At 37.9% G+C, this 21,313-nt stretch overlaps 1 protein-coding gene across 2 annotated transcripts in view; it reads right to left on the bottom strand.

The window, feature by feature from the left end:
• Window positions 1-1,529: 1,529 nt before the first annotated feature.
• TMEM116 (transmembrane protein 116) overlaps window positions 1,530-21,313 on the bottom strand; it is a 38,786-nt gene continuing 19,002 nt past the window's right edge. For both annotated transcript variants that reach the window (XM_040250858.1, XM_040250856.1), the window contains exons 5-11: window positions 10,202-10,306; window positions 8,055-8,104; window positions 6,871-6,954; window positions 6,392-6,530; window positions 4,050-4,194; window positions 3,379-3,452; window positions 1,530-2,621 (exon numbers count right to left, since the gene is read on the bottom strand). In XM_040250858.1, the coding sequence (XP_040106792.1) occupies window positions 2,415-2,621; window positions 3,379-3,452; window positions 4,050-4,194; window positions 6,392-6,530; window positions 6,871-6,954; window positions 8,055-8,104; window positions 10,202-10,306 (804 nt within the window). In that variant the 3' untranslated portion in view covers window positions 1,530-2,414. The remainder of the gene's footprint in view (window positions 2,622-3,378; window positions 3,453-4,049; window positions 4,195-6,391; window positions 6,531-6,870; window positions 6,955-8,054; window positions 8,105-10,201; window positions 10,307-21,313) is intronic.

The following is a 21,313-nucleotide window of genomic DNA, read 5'->3' as shown; positions in this document are numbered from 1 at the left end:
GTGTCAATGCAAAAAATTCATCAGAGAAAATAAACAAACCTGACAGACATTTGATAATTATCTTCTTTTTGGAGAAGGCAATGGCACTCCACTCCAGTACTCTTGCCTGGAGAATCCCATGGATGGAGGAGCCTGGTGGGCTGCAGTCCACGGGCTCACTAAGAGTCGGACACGACTGAGCGACTTCACTTTCACTTTTCACTTTCATGCATTAAAGAAGGCAATGGCAACTCACTCCAGTGTTCTTGCCTGGAGAATCCCATGGACAGAGGAGCCTGGTGGGCTGCAGTCCACGGGCTCGCTAAGAGTCAGACACGACTGAGCGACTTCACTTCACTCACTTGGAAATAAAGTCAAATATGAAGTGATACTGATAGGACTTTTAAGAAATGGGCTCCTTACCTCAGGTATCCCTCAAGGCCTATGGAAAGAATTCTTGTTTCCATCTGTCTTTCTATATGCTGAATTCTTACTAGTTTTTAAATTAAAAGAAGTGAAGGCAGCTCTCTAGGTGAGGTATCTTTCTCATTCTGTGCTACCCAAAAATCTGTGCTACACACCTTGAGAGGCCTCAAGATATCTTGATAGAATGAGGTCAGGTTACCATCCTTAGAAAGGCTGAAGCTCATGGCCTAAAACCTAAAGAGCTATTATTGAGTTTCCTAACATTTCTATTGGTTGGATGGCATCACCAACTCAATGGACATGAGTTTGAGCAAACTCCCGGAGACAGTAAAGGACAGGGAAGCCTGGCATGCTGCAGTTCATGGGATCGCAAAAAGTCAGAGATGACTTAGCAACTGAACGACATTTCTATTGAGAATTCCTTTGGGAAGATCTCTGGTACTTACTTTTCAGAGTATATTGTCTTCAGTTCAGTTCAGTTGTCTAGTCGTGTCCAACTCTTTGCCACCCCATGGGCTGCAGCACACCAAGCTTCCCTGTCCATCACCAACTCCCAGAGCTTACTCAAACTCATGTTCATCGAGTCGGTGATGCCATCCAACCATCTCATCCTCTGTCGTCCCCTTCTCCTCCTGCCTTCAATCTTTCCCAGCATCAGGGTCTTTTCTAATGAGTCAGTTCTTTGCATCAGATGGCTGAAGTATTGGAGTTTCAGCTTCAACATCAGTCCTTCCAATGAATATTCAGGACTGATTTCTTATATATTATCTAATATATTTCTAATATATTGTATACTGTTTTATCTCTCATTATAATCTACTCTGTCAATTTTCTCTAATCTTAATGATTTTAGCTTGCACAGGCCAAGGAAATATATTAGGCGAAAAGTATCTGATTTAATAAACATTCTAGATGTTTTAGTTGATTATCATTCTAGTTTTTGTCCCTTTGGCTTTCCCCTTTGTTTAGGCATCACAGCATCTGATGCCCTGGCCTTGGTTTGGCTTTGCTCATGACTTAACTGGAGAGACCAAACATCATTTGTTACAGGACTAAAGATTAAACATCCCTTCCCATGAATGAGCCTCTTCAGTGTGGGAGTCTTTTCTTTCCCAAAGGTTCAATTCTACTTGTTAGTCATTCATTCACCTGTTTATTCATTTATTAAATAAACATATATTTAGCACTTCCAGTCAGGTTGAACCATGTAAAATAGATGACATTAGACCATTTTAACCTACAAAAATGGCAAGTTCATAATGTTCAACCTAATTCTACATCTAAGCACTATGAAACCTATAACCTAGGATTTCTGCTTATAAATGAGAGTTGAGAAGTTTTTGTTTCAGTTTTAGTCCTGATTTCTCTTAAATCTTATTATCCACTGTAACTTCAAAAGACTGGCCTTAACTTTCTAGAAGGGAATGATTTCTATTCTTAAGACCTAGAACAGCATGGAATATATACGAGACTAGGATGTCGAGTGTCTGAGGATCTCCCTATCACTTTTTTGACACCTTCTGTCCTTGCTTCTTCTGAATTTCCAAAACTCTGTTCAAAGAATGTAAAACCAGGACTTCCTTTATTCAACAGAAGCAAAAGCAATGTAAATATCTGAGAAAGTTGTTGCATGCCACACTGCTTCCCCCACAACCACACAGTAGAGGGCCTGGAAATATTTTGTATAAATAATAACTAATAACAACTTGAAATTTATTTTTTTCCAGAAGAGACTCCACAAATCTAATATCTATTCAAGTAATACGAGTGTATCTCTTAGGTGGAAAGTAGCTTCATCTCCCTGAACAGTGACTTAATCTGTGAATCTAAGAATAATGGATAGAGTCCACCCACTTCAACTAGAGTAGCTACTAATCATGGTACTATATTCTCTTTCACTTCTATAGCTTAAGGTATGGTTAGAAATGACTTAAGATGTTGGCCGCAAACACTCTGCCCAAACCACTAGTGCAGAATAATTCCAGTTCTGGATGTTCTAGTTTTTAGTTTCAAAGAATGGTAGAGGTGCTAGTAGCAAAAGCAAGAGTTGACTCCAACGGATCCAGGCCCCTGCAATAGAATCTTTTCTGTGAGCATAATAATGGTGTCTGGGTGTCTGCATCACGCCGAGCCTCTTGCTTTAGTTGGTAGAACTTGTACTGTGTCCAGCCATATACTCCACAGTTGAGCAGACCCAGAGATGATGTTGTTAGAGCCTGGAGGAGATGAAGGGGTGATGGAGCCCATCCTTCAGGTTTTCAGAGATTTGGGGAGGAGTTCCATTCCTCTTATTTATAAATCATTGTTATATTCACTTCAAAAATCAAGATTCGGTGTTGTTTTTAAAAACTATTTTTCATCTCTTCCTGAACTCACTTTTCACACTGTTCTTTGTCATGAGAGTTAGTCATATTTCTTACTATATACATACAGACAATGAAGTGGTTTCAATATCCCACCTTATTGTCCCATTTCCTGGGTTAGGCTTGAGGAAACTGCCAAGCAGCATAGTCTGAGAGCCCCAAAAAACCTACTTAAATCTGACAAGGAGGGAAAGAATCATTCTTTTCTTTGTTTCTGTCTCTCTGTTCACCTAGAATAGCTAATTTATCTATTCATTTCACTCTGGATGAGAGACAATCATGTCACTATCAGTGTTTCATAAGAACATTACCTGGAAGAGCTTGTCTTTTGTTACCCATCCCTTAAAAAAACACATCAATAAAATGAAATTGGCTAGAGACACACAAGCTCTGAAATGCATGGCAGCGCTTTCATAAAGATATCTACCTCATCAATGAGGAAATGTTCACATTTTTCAGAACTGAATGCAAATAATATATTTTTCTCTTGCAATGTAGAAATAAACACCCTAAGTGGGGGAAAATGTGCTTACTGAATTTTGGCAGTGTAAGAGAACAGGATAACAAAGTGTAAGAACAGACATGCTGGATGTTTTTTTGAAGATGTTACCTGGAGAACATAGAGGGCCATATGAAGTCTGGTGTCCTGTAGTTTTGTCAGCTTTATGATCATCAGAATGACAGCTGTGAAAACACGAAGCACAGATCTTGTTGCCAGTTCTGGGTATCTGAGCATAAATTTTTTCAGTATAAACACTTAAGCACTGTGAGAATTACAGGCATGATGAAGACTAGCAGTGAGATAAACCAGCTATATAAACCACTGGCTTCAGGTCTCCTCCAACAGCAGGTCTCCACTGCTATTCCTCAGTGATTAAACTTGGCAGATTATTAACAGTAGTAATGGAAGCAAGACATACTATAGGAAGGACATAAGTTATAATTTTTAACATGTTTATCAAGCCTTTTCATAAACATTATCCAATCTGATCCTCACATTACAACTCTGTGCAGTAGGAAGGGCAGGTGTTAATATCCCTGAGTTCTGTCATGACATTTCCTCTCATATTATTACATGTCTAATTATTTCAGTTTCTAAAAACATAAGAAGGAAAAGAAGTTAAGGAGGTTGAGAAAAACTGGAAATATGGGTAGGACCAAAGTAAATTTCATATGCTGGATAGGAATTTGTAGTCATACTTCTTGGTGAAACTGCTTTGCTTGATTCCAGTCTAACAATTACCCTTTTCACTGCCTAGATCTTTCAGTTAAGATACCCACCTGGGCTCCAGCAGCAAAAGAAGGCCACTGGGTAGAAACGTACTCGCTGCTCCATGATGTGAATCACTGCCCACTGTTCACTCCCCAGAAAGCCAGTCGATTTCAGAAACTTCTTGTAGAGTGTCTGGGCTTGAATGAGTAAAACCTAAACATGGATTAGAGCAGTGAGTAGTCTGCCTAACGCTTACTAAAACTTCCCTGTCATTTTGGAGAGAGCCTTCTCTTAGGATCTGACAGCAGGAAAGACCATCCTCTTATCTTTATTGTCTTTACTATCTGAGATCAGGTTTTTCCTTTTTTCTTTTTTTTGAGAGAAAATTCTCCAGAGTGATCTTTTGCTTGGCCAAGGAAATGGACAAATGTTAGTCAAACTTGTGGTTATCATGTTCAATATGTAAAATTTACATCAACCCTAAGGCTTTTATTTTTCTCAAGGAGGTTACCTGCAATATGCATGGGAAGTTAAAACTAAGATATAACCAGATTCTCTTATAAAATACTTTCTTAGAGGTTGTGTTAGACAGTGTTCTAGCTTAAAACCTTTTAAATAAATAGTTTAGCACTTCGCAGAGCTTAATATTCTCAGCTCCTCCTAAAAAAAATTTTAGGAAGATTCTTACTATCTTTAGATAGAAAACAGATTGTTTTTCTCTTCCAACTGGGAGCAATTTGAATACGCTTTAGTTAACGAATTAAATATAAATCAGTTAAATATCTTTTCTGTTGGGGAGTAAATTAGGTAATAAACCTGAGTTTCCCAGGTGGCTCTGTGGTAAAGAATCTGCCTGCCAATGCAGGAGACGTGGGTTCTATCCCTAGGTTGGGAAGATCTCCCTGGAGAAGGAAATGGCAACCCACTCCAGTATTCTTGCCTGGGAAATCCCATGGACAAAGGAGCCTGGGTGGGGCTACAGTCCATAGAATTGCAGAAGAGTTGGACACAACTTTAGTGACTAAAACAAGTAAAACAACAAAAACAACAAAAGAGTGACCAAATCTGAAACTTTTTTCAAATAATCCAGATCTTCCTGGTGGCTCAGATGGTAAAGTGTCTGCCTGCAATGTGGGAGACCCGGGTTCGATTCCTGGGTCGGTAAGATCCCCTGGAGAAGGAAATGGCAATCCACTCTAGCACTCTCGCCTGGAAAATCCCATGGATGGAGGAGCCTGATAGGCTATAGTCCATGGGGTCGCAAAGAGTCGGACACGACTGAGCAACTTCACTTTCACTTTTCACTATCTAAGTTAATAACCGAATTCCTTAAGTTCAGTCATGCATTTTCCTTTACCCACAGACACAGGAATCAAAACGAGGCCAAAACTTGATTTGAGATTATTTATGTCTAGCAGAAATCAGTTCACCATCTTCCAATTAAAAAAGAATCAGAATGCCAGTTCTGAATGCCCACTGAAGTCTAGGTTATTCTGAAGGAGCAAACAGGAATCCAGGGTCTCATGTTTTGGGAGACTGGTCTCTCCTGTCAATCAGTTCTAAGCGAAAACCATCAAGGCCATTTTAACATAAAGTAGTCACTGTGCTTTCTTTACAAAGTTGCTGATTTGATCAAAGCTACCTCCATAACTTACTTTTGAATTATCAAAGAAAATACTCCACAATTGCATTTCCTTCACACGTGCTAGGTATGCTAGCAAAAAGAAAAAATTTGCGGGATAAAGTTGGTCTACAAGCATAATTTATAATCCCTGAACTAGCATGTAAAGAGGAGAAAACGATACTGAAAAGTAGATTTGGCAAATAAAAAGGCATATTTCCTTGCTTACTGATTTTGTCCTAGGCAGTTATATATAAATAACATATTGTCACACAGATGATTATTTGTCCAGCATTCTGATGATATCAAAGGAGTATTTAGTAACTGTATGAACCACTCAATACTTTAAACTCAGTTAGATATAGGATAAGTGCAAATTTATATTCAATAAAGAACCAAGAAAAGAAAATTCTAATTATTTGGAAAATTAAATCAAAGAACATGTTCTGTGCTCCAGAAAATCATACTATATAAAGAATATACTTGACACATACTAGTTTTCTGGTCTGGTCCTTCATGAGGATCCACAGGAACACATACTAGTTCTAGAGTGAGCATAATTCTCACCTAATGAATACAGGCTCTTTTCCCCACTCATCATTTGACTTTGGGAAGTACAAAAGATTGAGGAAGTAATTAAATTATCAATATGTACCAGTCACTTCCTTGGTTCTAAGACTATAAGAAGTGCCTCTGTACCGCATCTTTCCCATGCAGGCCCAGAAATATTGCGCCACCTCACCCCACCCCATCCCACTTTTCATAAAGGCAGATAGGGAGGTACAGTACCACAATGGTGAAGAAGCTGAGTACAAAGCTGGCCAGGAAAATGATGAGCCCATAAAAATAAAGTGTGCTACAGACTGATGTGTTGGCAGAAGGCAGGAGCTCAGCCATGGCTGGTGGTGGTGAGTACATCAGGATACACCTAGGAAGAGAATCAATGGTCTGGAGTGTTGCTACAGGTGTAAGACCAGAGACAGCCATTCGGTGCGACCAAAGTTAATGAGTATGCAATTTTACTTAACATCTAGCTAAGCTTTGTCCATAATACCTTGTTCCTTCTCACTGAAACATTCTCATCTAGTCACTTTATGTCATATTTCTACTTAGTGTATTTTTAGCCTTGACTATAGCCCCTATCCATAGCCTATTTAAAATACAAGCACCTTGGCCAGCATGGATGTACAAAGTCTTCTTCCATCTTTATTTATAGAAAAGAATAGGTGTAGTCTACCATGAAAATGATAGGTTTGGTCCTTACTTACCTGTGGCTCTGGCTGAAGTTGCGGAAACATTCACTGACATTGCCCAAACAGAATACAGGTACCATCAACAGTAGAGGTATCAGACTGGGAGGAAAAAAAATTATCACCCTAATATTCAGACTTTTTTATGCCTTTTTCCCTGTGCAAAATATTCTCCTATCCTTCTCTCAATACCATTACCCTATCCACTCTCCATGAAAACATACACATTTAATTTCTTCAAGAAAAATAGTTCAAAAATTTTAAGTATACTTTCTTTTCAAGTTCCTGGTGAAATGAAGCAGGAAATACATTTTATATCTAGGTTAATAAAACTTAACAGATTTTCACAGAGAGTCTCTGGGAGCTGTGGGCTTCCCAGGTAGCAAAGTAGTAAAGAATCTACCTGCTAAGGCAGGAGACATAAGAGATGTGAGTTCAGTTTCTGGGTTGGGAGGGTTCCCTGAGCAGAAAATGGCAATCCACTCCAGTATTCTTGCTTAGAAAATTCTATGGACAGAGGAGCCTGGCAGGCTACAGTCCATGGTATTGCAGAGTCGGACATGTCTGAGTGACTAAGCATGCACTCTGGGAGTTGCATGATCAGATTAAAAAACCAAGTGGGTCAAAATGAAATGAAAAATCTATCAAGGACCTATGTGATCTGTCCATTCCCTAAGAAATTTTCCAAAACACAGCCTTAATCCAACAGTTATCCAGCTTAATATATGCAGATTCCTATAACTGAAAAAGATCCAGGAGTAAAAGATAACAATGTCTAAAATCAACTCAATGTGACCATCACTTTAGGTGAGATCCAGATCCTTTCTGAGTTTAGTAAAAGAGTCTCACCCAGTGTTATAAAGGTGAATAAGTTCTTGAAAATCATCTATTACAGCTTTCATGATATATGAAAAGGAATTAGAAGTCAAAAGACTTAAAGGAAAAATATTCTCTCAAGGTCACACACAGTTAATGGCAGAACTGGGGCTAAAACCCAGTCTGTAACTTCAAATTGCTTGCCTATTTTACCTGGGAAAATGAAATCAGTGATTACACACTTGTTGCTTCCTACTCAGTAAAGCTATGTGAGGACGAAGGAGTGACAGAATGAATGGAAATAAGAGCTCTGTCCTTTTAATTGTTCCCACCTGGACCCAAGAATAATGAGTCTACACCATGCTAGGAAGGAAAAAAAATCTTACCTGGACAAAATGATGGCTATTTGACCAATTCGGCAGGTATAATCTATAACCTATGAAAATAATAAATGTGAGTATGTCTTAGGATATTGCCAATCATATTATAATAATACCAGATCATCACTTACTATTTGATGGTACAAAAATTCCCAATAGCAGGTTTGCTTCAGTTAAGCAGTATTTGATAAAAAAAAGTAAATGAAATGAATAGTTCCTTAGCACTGAAGATAAAGAGAATTTATCTGTATTATTGTATATTAAAAAATACACCAGTAGAGGGCCTGCAGAGAGTAGCTTAATATAAGATTTGGATACCACAACAAATTCTCTTAAGAAGAAAGGCAAATATGAAATTACACAGTAAATCTTCATCTTCTAATAACTGCTCAATCCTCTCCTCTTTTAGATCAAGGGTGGTGTAAACTGTTCAGACCTTATAGGTGGAGTAAAAGTCTATATATAAGATGACCAGCAGAAACCATTCACAGCCTGGGGTTAGTATAAGACAGAACCAAAAAAGGCACCTTGAATATAAGACCTATCTAGAAAATAGGAACCCATGTTCCCTGCATTGGAAGGTGGATATTTAACCACTGGACCATGAGGGAAGTCCCCCAGTCTACACCATGCTAGGAAGGAAAAAAAATCCCCCATCATGTTTATGATGAAAAATTGAGGCCCAAGAAAGGAAGATGATGTGCCCAAGGTCATACAGGAGATAAATGACAGAAATAGGTTTAGAGGACAGATCTCCTAATTTACTTTCAAATGCTCTTTTCACAATGCTATAATACCACTTATTCATTCAACAAACATTTGCTGCGTTTCATCATGTGCATGACAGGATACCACTTTCATTTGTTCTAAAACTGTAGGCTTTGGAAAAAATATGCTGGGAGGCTTTCTGGATTCATTTATTCTATGGTGCTCTTGAACAAAAATTCTTCAAAAAGCCACGACAGAATGGATACGGCATAAATAAAATGACTAGAATATTGAGTAAGATAAAATAAACACAAAGACAGTTAAAGAAATGAACATTGCTAACAACATAAAAATGTATTCTGCTAAATCACCTAGTGATTTACTTAAAGAATCAAAAATAAGGAACTAAGAGTACTATACAATGGAATACTATTTAGCAATAGAAAGGAATGAATTACTTATATACAATGAATGAACTTCAAAAGCATTATGCCAAATAAAATAAACCAGACACCAAAATATTTAGTATGATATATAAAATATCTATATGAAATGTCCAGAAAATGAAAATCTACAGACATAGAAAGTGTATTAGCGGTTACCTAGGGCAGGGTGAGCCAAATACGACATAGAGACTGAACAACAAGGGCAGGGCAGGGTATGGAAAACAAATTTAACAGTAAATATACATGAAGGATTTTACTGGAGTGAAGAAAATATTCTGAAACTGATTTATGATAATTTTACAACCTGGTAAGTTTACTTTTAAAACCACTGAACTGTACACATGAAATAGGTGAATTATATGATATATGTAAGATATGTATACACAGAAAAGGATCCAGGTATATTGACTTATTTACCAAGTGTTCTCTTCTCTTTCTGTAATGCTAGACAGTGTCCAAAACTCTTTTGTGACTCAAAGAAGGAACAGGTTGCTTCCTGGATCCATCTTGTTTTCTAACTACCACGCATTTATTCCTCTGCCCTTCTGCAAACCAATATGTGTAACCCACACATACCAACAAAATACTTTAGAGCACAACACTCTGCCTTTCCAATACCCACAACCCAAATCCCACGTTAACTAGCTGGGCATTTTCCTATCTGCTCACCAAGATCGTCTTCTTTAACAACAATGATGGATTGGCATAGAGCCAAGAAGGATTTCCCTTACTGAAAGGAACCAGGCAGGAATGGTAATACTGTAAATAATGTTTCCTATAATCAAATCCTGGTGGTGGTGGTGGTGGTAGCAGCAGGGGTGGTGATGGTGGCAAAAGAGTAGAGAAATCATGTCAGCAGAGTGGCAACTCCATGAGTTTTCTCTTTTATTAACTCCCATGAATTCACCTAGTCAGTGCTAAGTGCTAAACTATTTGTCAAAGACACGTGGATTTGTTTTAGCATACTGTTCTTAACTATCACCTCTGAATAAAACTTACCAGTGAAAATGTCCTCTGTGCACTCTGGCTAGGTTTCATCCTCAGTTCTTTGTACAGATACCAGATATAATTGATGGTGTAGAAAAATGAGGAGATGTACAATACCTAGATGAAAATCAAAACAACTGATCATAACTGTCCCATTATGAAACAACAGACTGGTTCCAAATGGGAAAAGGAGTACATCAAGGCTGTATATTGTCAACCTACTTATTTAACTTATATGCAGAGTACATCATGAGAAATGCTGGGCTGGAAGAAACACAAGCTGGAATCAAGACTGCTGGGAGAAATATCAATAACCTCAGATATGCAGATGATACCACCCTTATGGCAGAAAGGGAAGAGGAACTAAAAAGCCTCTTGATGAAAGTGAAAGAGGAGAGTGAAAAAGTTGGCTTAAAGCTCAACATTCAGAAAACAAAGATCATGGCATCCAGTCCCATCACTTCATGGCAAACAGATGGGGAAACAGTGGAAACAGTGTCAGACTTTATTTTCTGGGGCTCGAAAATCACTGCAGATAGTGACTGCAGCCATGAAATTAAAAGACGCTTACTCCTTGGAAGAAAAGTTATGACAAACCTAGATAGCATATTCAAAAGCAGACACATTACTTTGCCAACTAAGGTCCGTCTAGTCAAGGCTATGGTTTTTCCAGTGGTCATGTATGGATGTGAGAGTTGGACTGTGAAGAAGGCTGAGTGCCGAAGAATTGATGCTTTTGAACTGTGGTGTTGGAGAAGACTTGAGAGTCCCTTGGACTGCAAGGAGATCCAACCAGTCCATTCTGAAGGAGATCAGCCCTAGGATTTCTTTGGAAGGAATGATGCTAAAGCCGAAACTCCAGTACTTTGGCCACCTCATGCGAAGAGCTGACTCCTTGGAAAAGACTCTGATGCTGGGAGGGACTGGGGGCAGGAGAAGAAGGGGATGACTGAAGATGAGATGGCTGGATGGCATCACTGACTCGATGGACGTGAGTCTGAGTGAACTCCAGGAGATGGTGGTGGACAGGGAGGCCTGGCGTGCTGCGATTCATGGGGTCGCAAAGAGTCAGACATGACTGAGCAACTGAACTGAACTGATGGCTTCTTTCAATTTATTTCATTATTTTCTACTGTAAGAATCCTACCTACTGGTCTATTAGTAACTTACCATCTAGTATCTCTATTATGCAAAACTAGGCCAAGTCTGAGAATTCAACCCAGGCCTACCTAAAATATGTCCCAGCGTCCTTATTTTATCCTTTTGACTGTTCAGAGGAACCACATTATCCACCTCCTCTCAGTCAACTGTTCTATTTTTATGAGGATATCATAGAATCTTTTTCTATTTCATTTTTTAACTGAAAAGGACATCAGAAGGGTACAAACGAACATTTTTACAAAACAAGTAAAATCACAGATATAGAAAATAAACTTAAGTTTACAGGGGATACAGGGTGGGGGAGGGATAAACTGTGAGATTGGAATTGACATATACAGTTCAGTTCAGTTCAGTCACTCAGTCGTGTCCGACTCTTTGCGACCCCATGAATCACAGCACGCCAGGCCTCCCTGTCCACCACCAGCTCCCGGAGTTCACTCAGACTCATGTCCATCGAGTCAGTGATGTCATCCAGCCATCTCATCCTCTGTCGTCCCCTTCTCCTCCTGCCCTCAATCCCTCCCAGCATCAGAGTCTTTTCCAAGGAGTCAACTCTTCGCATGAGGTGGCCAAAGTACTGGAGTTTCAGCTTTAGCATCATTCCTTCCAAAGAAATCCTAGGGCTGATCTCCTTCAGAATGGACTGGTTGGATCTCCTTACAGTCCAAGGGACTCTCAAGAGTCTTCTCCAACACCACAGTTCAAAAGCATCAATTCTTCGGCACTCAGCCTTCTTCACAGTCCAACTCTCACATCCATACATGACCACTGGAAAAACCATAGCCTTGACTAGACAGACCTTAGTCGGCAAAGGAATGTCTCTGCTTTTGAATATGCTATCTAGTTTGGTCATAACTTTCCTTCCAAGGAGTAAGCGTCTTTGAATTTCATGGCTGCAGTCACCATCTGCAGTGATTTTGGAGCCCCAGAAAATAAAGTCTGACACTGTTTCCACTGTTTCCCCATCTATTTGCCATGAAGTGATGGGACCAGATGCCATGATCTTTGTTTTCTGAATGTTGAGCTTTAAGCCAACTTTTTCACTCTCCTCTTTCACTTTCATCAAGAGGCTTTTACAGACTCCTATATAAAAAATACTTAACTAGTAAGGGCCTACTGTATAGCACAGGGAACTCTATTCAATACTCTGTAATGGCCTATGTGGGAAAAGAATCTAAAAGAAGAGTGGATATTTGTTTATGTAGAACAGATTCACTTTGCTGTATACCTGAAACTAACACAATATTGTAAATCAACTATACTCCAATAAAAATTTAAAAAATAAAGAAAAGGAGATAAGAATTTCCATTTCTAATAATGAAAGCCTAGACTATCCAAAATGAACTTTCCATTCAAAAGAACTAAACATGAATATATTTTTAATCTTTAAAAACATCAAAGAGCTGACAAGATTGCAACAAGCCAGTAGGACAAAAATCCAAGAGAAGGAACTTTTGCTTCCATCTTTGATGAAATAAAAGGAATAGAATTTGCACCTCAGCCTTAAAAAACTAAAACCTGGACAAAATACATGAAAACACCCTGTTTTCAAACACCGGATAACAATCAGTACAGAACAGTAATCCCTGAAAAAAGAAAAACAAACAAGTTGAACCCAGCTAACCAGCTGGGAAAAGTGAGTATGGTGAAGGGGAAACCAAAAGAAATAAGCTGTCTGTGAGCTGAGACAGATTTCAGTGTTCATGGAGGCCAAGGCAGCTAAAATGTGTGAAGCAAATTATCAGAGAAGAGGCAAATACATAGAGACCTAGCGCTCTGCAGGTTTGCAGAGGTACCTTCAAGTCTTTGGTTAAGTACTAATCTATACACATGGGAGAGAAAACCATGAAGAACAGAGAAAGAAGCACCAGAAAGGAGCATGTAGAACAATCTTCAAAAAAAAAAAAAAAAAAATCCCTAAAGGAATAGTTTATGTCTCCATAAGCCAGTGTGGAAAGACTTCTTAATCCATAAGGTGAATGGCAGTATTGTAGAATAATAATGTAAAATCATAAGAAGAGTACTGCCCTACTAATCAAACCAAATTAGCTATACATGAAATACTGCCCTAATTAAGCTTAAAAGCAAGCCTTCAAAAAAAACAAAGGATCAAATGAACTCAGAGTTAACTACACTGAAGACAAAATTCCTGAATTTAAAGGGGATTTATATGTATATATAAAACCTAATACTCAACAATATAAAATCTATAATATCTGGTATGTATTAAAATATTTTAACTCATGTAGATAAGCAGGAAATTATGGCCCATATCAAGAGAAAAATTAATCAATAGCAATGGACCCAGAAACAACATAGATTATAAAAATTAGGGGAAAAAAGTTAAAGGAACTACTATAAATATACTCAGTATGTCCAAGAAGGTAGAGGAAAGCATTAGCACAACATTGAGAAATGAAAGATATAAAAAAGATCCAAGTTGAAAGTCTAGAGATGAAAAATATATGGAATTTACAATATGGAAAATTAGAAACTGCAAAAAATTAGTAAACTTGAAGACACAGAATTAGAAACTAAAACGAGACACCTAGAGATAAAAGACTTTGAAAAAAAGGAACAAAACTTCAGTGAGTTATGTAACAATACAAGCAGGCTAATAATCCCTAATATGGAATTGGAATTCCAGCAGGAGTAAGAGGAAGGGAGGAAAAAAATATATATTTGAGGGAATAATAACCAAAAATTTTCCAAATTTGATGAAAATACAAACCACCATGTCCAAGAAACTTAATAAAACCAAACATAAGAAACATGAAGAAACCATACCAAGGTACAACATAATCATGAAATTAGATGTCAAAATCCTCAACAAAATATTAGCAAACCAAATTCAACAATACATAAAAAGGAACATATACCATTATCAAGTGGAATTTATCTCAGAATGCAAGAATGGTTCAATATCCACAAATCAGTCAATGTGGTATACCATATTAACAAACAGGAAAATAAAAATCATGATGATCGCAATAGATGCAGAAAAAGCTTCTGACAAAATTCAATATTCATTTATGAAAAAAACTCTCCACAAATTGGGTATAGAGGGAACATACCTCAATATAATAAAGGTCATGGATGACAAAACCACAGCTAATATCATACTCAACAGTGAAAAGTGGTCCTCGAAGATCAGGAGTAAGACAAATGTGCCCATTCTCACCACTTCTATTCAACAGTAATAGAAGTCTTAGCTACAACAATCAGACAAGGAAAAGAAAAGTCCTCCAAGTTAGAAGAGAAGAAGTAAAATGGTCACCATCTGTAGATGACATGATACTACACATACAGAATTTTAAAATCTCTACCAAAACACTACTAGAGCTCATCAGTGAATTCAGTAAAGTTGCAAGACACAAGCCTGATATACAGAAATCTGTTGCTTTTCTATACCTTAATAAAGAACTATCAGAAAGAGAAAGCAAAAAAACTAATTCCATTTAAAATAGCATTAAAAAAAAAAACAGCTAAAGAGATGAAAGACATATTCTGAAAACTATAGAATGGTGACAAAGGAAATTTTAGATGATACAAAGAAATGGAAAGATACACCATGTTTACGGATTGGGAGAATTAATATTGTTAAAATGTCCACAGTATCCAAAGCAATCTACAGACTCAAGGCAATAATCTCTATCAAAATACCTAGGAGTACTAGAACAAATAATCCTAAAATTTATATGGAACCACAGAAGACCCAGAATAGCCAAAGAAAGCTTGAAAAAAAAAGAACAAAGCTAGAAGTATCACATTCCCTGACTTCAGACTACAGTACAAAGGTAAGTCATCAAAACAGTATGGTATTGGCATAAAAACAGGCACACAGATCAATGGAACAAAATAATGAGCCCAGAAATTAACCATACACTTATGGTCAATTAATCTATCAAAAGAGGCAAAAATAAACAATGTGAAAAGATACTGATCAATAAGTGTTGCTGGGAAAACTGGACAGCTATGTGTAAAGGATGAAATTCAGTTTATCACACCATATAGTGCTTCCCTTGGTGGCTCAACAGTAAAGAATCAGCCTGCCATGCAGCAGATGCAGGTTTGATCCCTGAGTCAGGAAGATCATTGGAAAAGGAAATGGCAACCCACTCCAGTATTTCTGCCTCAGCAATCCCATGGACAGAGGAGCCTAGTGTGCTACAGTCCAAGGGGTCGTAAAAAACTGGACACGACTTAGCAACCAAACAACAACTACTATGATCACACCATATACAAAAATAAACTAAAAATAGATCAAAGACTTAAATGTAGGACAGGAAACCATAAAACTCTTAGAAGAAAACATAGGCAGAATACTCTGACACAGAAATATTTTTTAGGATGTCTCCTCATGCAAAGGAAACAAAAGCAAAATAAACCAATGAGATCTAATTAAACTTAAAAGCTTTCACCCAGCAAAGCAAACCACTGAGAAAAAGAATAGACAAACTACAGAACAGGAGAAAATATTTGCAAATGATATATCCAATATGGAGCTAATAGATGAATAGCTCATACAACTCGATATCAAGAAGCCAAAAAACCAAAATTTTAAATGGGCAGAAGAACTAAACAGACATTTTTCCAAAGAAGACATATAGATGGCCAACACGCACACACAAAAATGTTCAGTGTTGCTAATTATCAGGATAATGCAAATAAAAACCACAATGAGATATTATCTCACATCTGTCAGAACGGATATCACCAAAATGACCACCAATAACAAACGTTGGTGAGGATGTGGGGAAAAGGAGAACCCTAGAACAGCTGGGAATGTAAACTGGTTCAGCCACTATGGAAAACAGTATGGAGGTTGCTGAAAAAAATATAATTACCATATGATCCAGCAATTCTACTCCTGAGCATATATAGCCAAAGAAAAAGAAAACAGTAATTTGAAAAGACAATTTCAAACTCCAATATTCAGTTCAGTTCAGTTCAGTCGCTCAGTCGTGTCCGACTCTTTGCGACCCCATGAATCGCAGCACACCAGGCCTCCTTGTTCATCACCATCTCCCGGAGTTCACTCAGACTCACGTCCATCGAGTCCATGATGCCATCCAGCCATCTCATCTTCTGTCGTCCCCTTCTCCTCCTGCCCCCAATCCCTCCCAGCATCAGAGTATTTTCCAAGGAGTCAACTCTTCGCATGAGGTGGCCAAAGTACTGGAGTTTCAGCTTTAGCATCATTCCTTCCAAAGAAATCCCAGGGCTGATCTCCTTTAGAATGGACTGGTTGGATCTCCTTGCAGTCCAAGGGACTCTCAAGAGTCTTCTCCAACACCACAGTTCAAAAGCATCAATTCTTCGGCGCTCAGCCTTCTTCATAGTCCAACTCTCACATCCATACATGACCACTGGAAAAACCAAAGCCTTGACTAGACGGACCTTAGTCGACAAAGTAATGTCTCTGCTTTTGAATATACTATCTAGGTTGGTCATAACTTTTCCCAATATTCATAGTAGCATTATTTATATAACCAAGATATGAAAGAAACTTAACTGTCCATCAACAAATGAACAGATACAAAATATGTGGTATATAAATAAATAAATAAACACACACACACACACACAAAATAGAATATTACTCAGCCATAAGAAAGAATGAAAATTTGCCATTTATGACAACATAGATGGAATGGGCAAGTATAATGTTTAGTGAAATAATCAGAGAAAGATAAATACTATATGTTACTACCTATATGTGGAATCTAAAAAATAAAACAAATGAATAAATGTAACAAAACAGAAACAAACTCACAGATATACCTAATAAACAACTGGTTGTGCTAAGTTGCTTCAGCCCTGTGTGACTCTTTGGGATCCTATGGATTGAAACCACTTGTTTATATTCCTGCCTGGAATATAAACAAGTGGTTACCAGTGGAAAAAAAACAGATGAGGGAGGGGCAAAAAATGGATAGGGGATGAACAAGTACAAGCTACTATGTATAAAATAAACAAGATAATCTATTAAAAAGTGAATCATTATGTGGTACATCTGAAACTAATAAAATATTATGCATCAATTATATCTTAAATAAAAAAAGAAATTCTGACACATGCCACAACATGGATACACCTTGAAGACATTAAGCTCGGTGAAACAAGCTAACACAAAAGGTCAAATACTGTATTATTCTACTGATATGAGGTACCCAGTGCTTTCCAGGTGGTGCTAGTGGTAAAGAACCCACCTATCAATGCAGGAGACAAAAGAGACCTGGGTTCAATCCCTGCATTGGGAAGATCCCCTAGAAGAGGGCATGGCAACCCACTCCAGTATTCTTGCCTGGAGAATCCCCATGACAGAGGAGCTTTGTGGGCTATAGTCCACACAGTTGCAAAGAGTTGGACATGAAGAGTCAGACAAGAAGCAACTTAGTACACACATGAGGTACCCAGAGTAGTCAAATTCACAGGTGGTTACCAGAGGCTGGAAGGTACAAGAAATGGAAAGGTATTATTTAAAGGATACAGAATTTCAGTCTGGGACAATAAAAATATCTAGAGGTGAATAGTGGTAACAGTTGCACAACAATGTGAATGTATGCTGCTGAACTGTATACTTAAAAGTGGCTAAAATACTAAAGTTTGTTATGTATTTTTACCAAAACCTAAAATTTCTTAATGGTTAAATGGAAAATTCTATGTTAAATGTGTTTTACCACAATTTCAAAAACTACAACTAATTCATTAAATAAATAAGCTACTGTGTTTAAGCCCTCTATAGTCCATCCCTTCCACTGATTACAAACAAAAACTGTCTGGTAAAAATATAAAAATCAACTACTTGAGGACTATGAAAAGTAAACAAAAGCAAGTGGATTACAGAAGGGAGTCAAATGTGAAGAAGCGAACTGCACAGAAATAAGTTTCCCAAACTTTTTCTCACAGTTTTGCCTCAAATGTGTGCCCCAATCATGATGCTGCTCAATGTGGGCACCTAAAACTCTAATAGAAACCCATCCTTTAGGCTACAGAAACCAGAGAAGGGCTCCCATCAGGTAGGAAGGTATGGAAATGTATGGGGAGAATCCCAGAAATGATAAGAGTCAGAAATGAGGATGCTCTGATTCTGTGTGTGATTCCATAGAAGTCTCAGCCTAATCCCTACACCATGCATGAGCATGGCAGTCCCAAAACAGCATAGCCAAGAATTAGAGAAATAGACTGAGATTTGAACCACTGCCTAAAGATGATGAGATAATAATTACATTCTGTATATAAAGAAAAGAAAAATGTCACTGACTCTCATGGGAGAAGATAATCATCAAACATCAACTCAGAAATGAGCCAGATGTTGGCAACATCCAACCAGTATTTTAATTAATTTATTTATTTTTTGGTGTGTGTAGCAGAGTTTTATTACAGTGTAAAGGGATAGAGAAAGCTTCTGACATAGACATCAGAAGGGGACATAAACAGTGCCCCCTTGTTAGTTTTTAGCAAAGCATTACATACCGATTACCAAGCATTTTGAGATAGTTGTTAGTTTTTAGCACAGCATTCTATACTGGTTAGCAAGTATTTTGAGACAGAATTGGTACAAAGAGAGTCATCTCTGGCCATAAAACAATTGACATGAATCTTGAAGACAGGCAGATTTCCAAGCAAATACAGAGGTTCATTAATGCAGCTAATTAAGAAAAACATTTTCATGAGTAAGACATACTGGTTTGCTGAGCCATTAGCAGCTCAACGCTTGAGAAAATCGAGTTCAGGAGGAACCAAGTGTCGTCATGGAGCCTCCTTTAATCCTGTGTAAAAGAAAGAAAGTGAAGTCGCTCAGTCATGTCCAACTCTTTGCGACCCCACGGACTGTAGTCTACCAGGCTTCTCCATCCATGGGATTTTCCAGGCAAGAATACTGGAGTGGGTTGCCATTTCCTTCTTCCCAACTAGTATTTTTAAAAGCAACTATTTACAATGCATTTAAGGGAAAAAACACTTGAAATAATTTTAGGGGGTGACAGAAATAGGAATGTTTATTAACTTGATTGCAGTGATGATTTCATACATATATAAAAAATGTACACTTTAAATATATGTAGTTTTTGAATACATAGTTCAGTAAAGTTCAAAAAATAAAGTAACAATCACATCTGTGCCAAACACAACGTAATTGTTATTAGTGACAGTTTTATAGACTTAGGAGACAGCGTTTGGAAAGATGAAGTACTTGCCTAAGGTCACAAAGTTAATCAGGTTCAGGATTCCAATGCAGATTTTTTTTTTCCTAGTAAGATAATGCTCAAAAGCCTTCAAACTAGGCTTCAACAGTACATGAACTGAGACCTTCCAGATGTACAAGCTGGATTTAGAAAAGGCAGAGGAGCCAAAGATCAAGTTGCCAATATCCCCTGGATCACAGAAAAAGCAAGAAAATTCCAGAAAAACTTCTTCATGGACTATAGTAAAGCCTTTGACTGTGTGGATCACAACAAACTGTGGAAAATTCTTAAAGAGAATTTTACCAGACCACCATAACTGCCTTCTGAGAAACCTGTATATAGGTCAGGAAACAACAGTTAGAACCGGACATGGAACAATGGACTGGTTCAAAATTAAGAAAATAGTACATCAAAGGCTGTATATTGTCACCCTGCTTATTTAACTTATATACAGAGTACATCATGTGAAATGCCAGGTTGGATAAAGCATAAGCTAGAATCAAGATTGCCGGGAGAAATATTAGTAACCTCAGAAAAACAGATGACAGCATCCTTATGGCAGAAAATGAAGAGGAACTAAAGAATCTCTTGATGAAGGTGAAAGAGGAAAGTGAAAAAGCTGGCTTAAAACTTAACATTCAAAAAACTAAGATACAGCATCTGATCCAATCACTTCATGGCAAATAGATGGGGAAAAAATAGCAACAGTGACAGACTTTATTTTCTTGTGCTCCAAAATCACTGTGGACTGTGACTGCTGTCATGAAATTAAAAGAAACTTGCTCCTTAGAAGGAAAGCTATGGCAAACCTAGACAGCATATTAAAAAGCAGAGACACCACTTTGCCAACAAAGGTCCATATAGTCAAAGGTACGGTTTTTCCAGTAGTCATGTACAGATGTGAGAGTTGGACCCTACAGAAGGCTGAGCATTGAAGAATTGATGCTTTCAAACTGTGTGCTGAATGAAGAATCATCTTGAGAGTCCCTTGGACTGCAAGGAGATCAATCCAGTCAATCCTAAAGGAAATCAACCCTGAACTTTCACTGGAAGGACTGATGCTGAAGCTTCAATATTTGGCCACCTGATGCAAAGAACTGACTCACTGGAAAAGACCCTGATGCTGGGAAAGACTGAAAGCAGGAAAAGAAGGAGGCAACAGAAGATGAGATGGTAGGATGGCATCACTGACTCAATGGACATGAGTTTGAGCAAGCTCCTGGAGTTGGTGACAGACAGGGAAGCCTGGTGTGCTGCAGTCCATGTGGTTGCAAAGAGCTGGACACAACTGAGCGACTGAACTGAACTGAACTGAACTGAATGAAGGCCAGGGAAGCCTGAAGGGCTGCAGTCCATGGGGTCGCAAAGAGTCAGACACAACTGAAACTACTGAACAACAACAAAGATTATAATATTATAATATAATAATTGTTTATTATTACCTGAGAAAACACAGCCTTAACCCTATTTATGAGGTTATAAGCAGGACTGAATAAAGTATGTCTCTAAGATACTTAAACTCATACAAGATAGGTAACATATTATCAGTACCTGGAGTTCATATCACTAATTACATATTAGTATTTTCCTACTAAATTAAAACAAATTTTCCCTCTTGCAACAACTCCCAGAGGAAGTAACCAGCAGTGAGTATAGACTGCACATTAACCTCTAATTTTTCACATCCCAAGTCTCAGAAACATTATATACTGATAGTACTAGATAGGTTAATCCACTGATAAAATCTATGAAAGATATATAACTTACATATAAT

This window comes from Oryx dammah, unplaced genomic scaffold (assembly GCF_014754425.2).
Source record: "Oryx dammah isolate SB20612 unplaced genomic scaffold, SCBI_Odam_1.1 HiC_scaffold_12, whole genome shotgun sequence".
Taxonomy (NCBI): Eukaryota; Metazoa; Chordata; class Mammalia; order Artiodactyla; family Bovidae; genus Oryx; species Oryx dammah.
The sequence above is the reverse complement of the archived record's forward strand: the minus strand, read 5'-3'. Positions and strand labels throughout refer to the sequence as shown.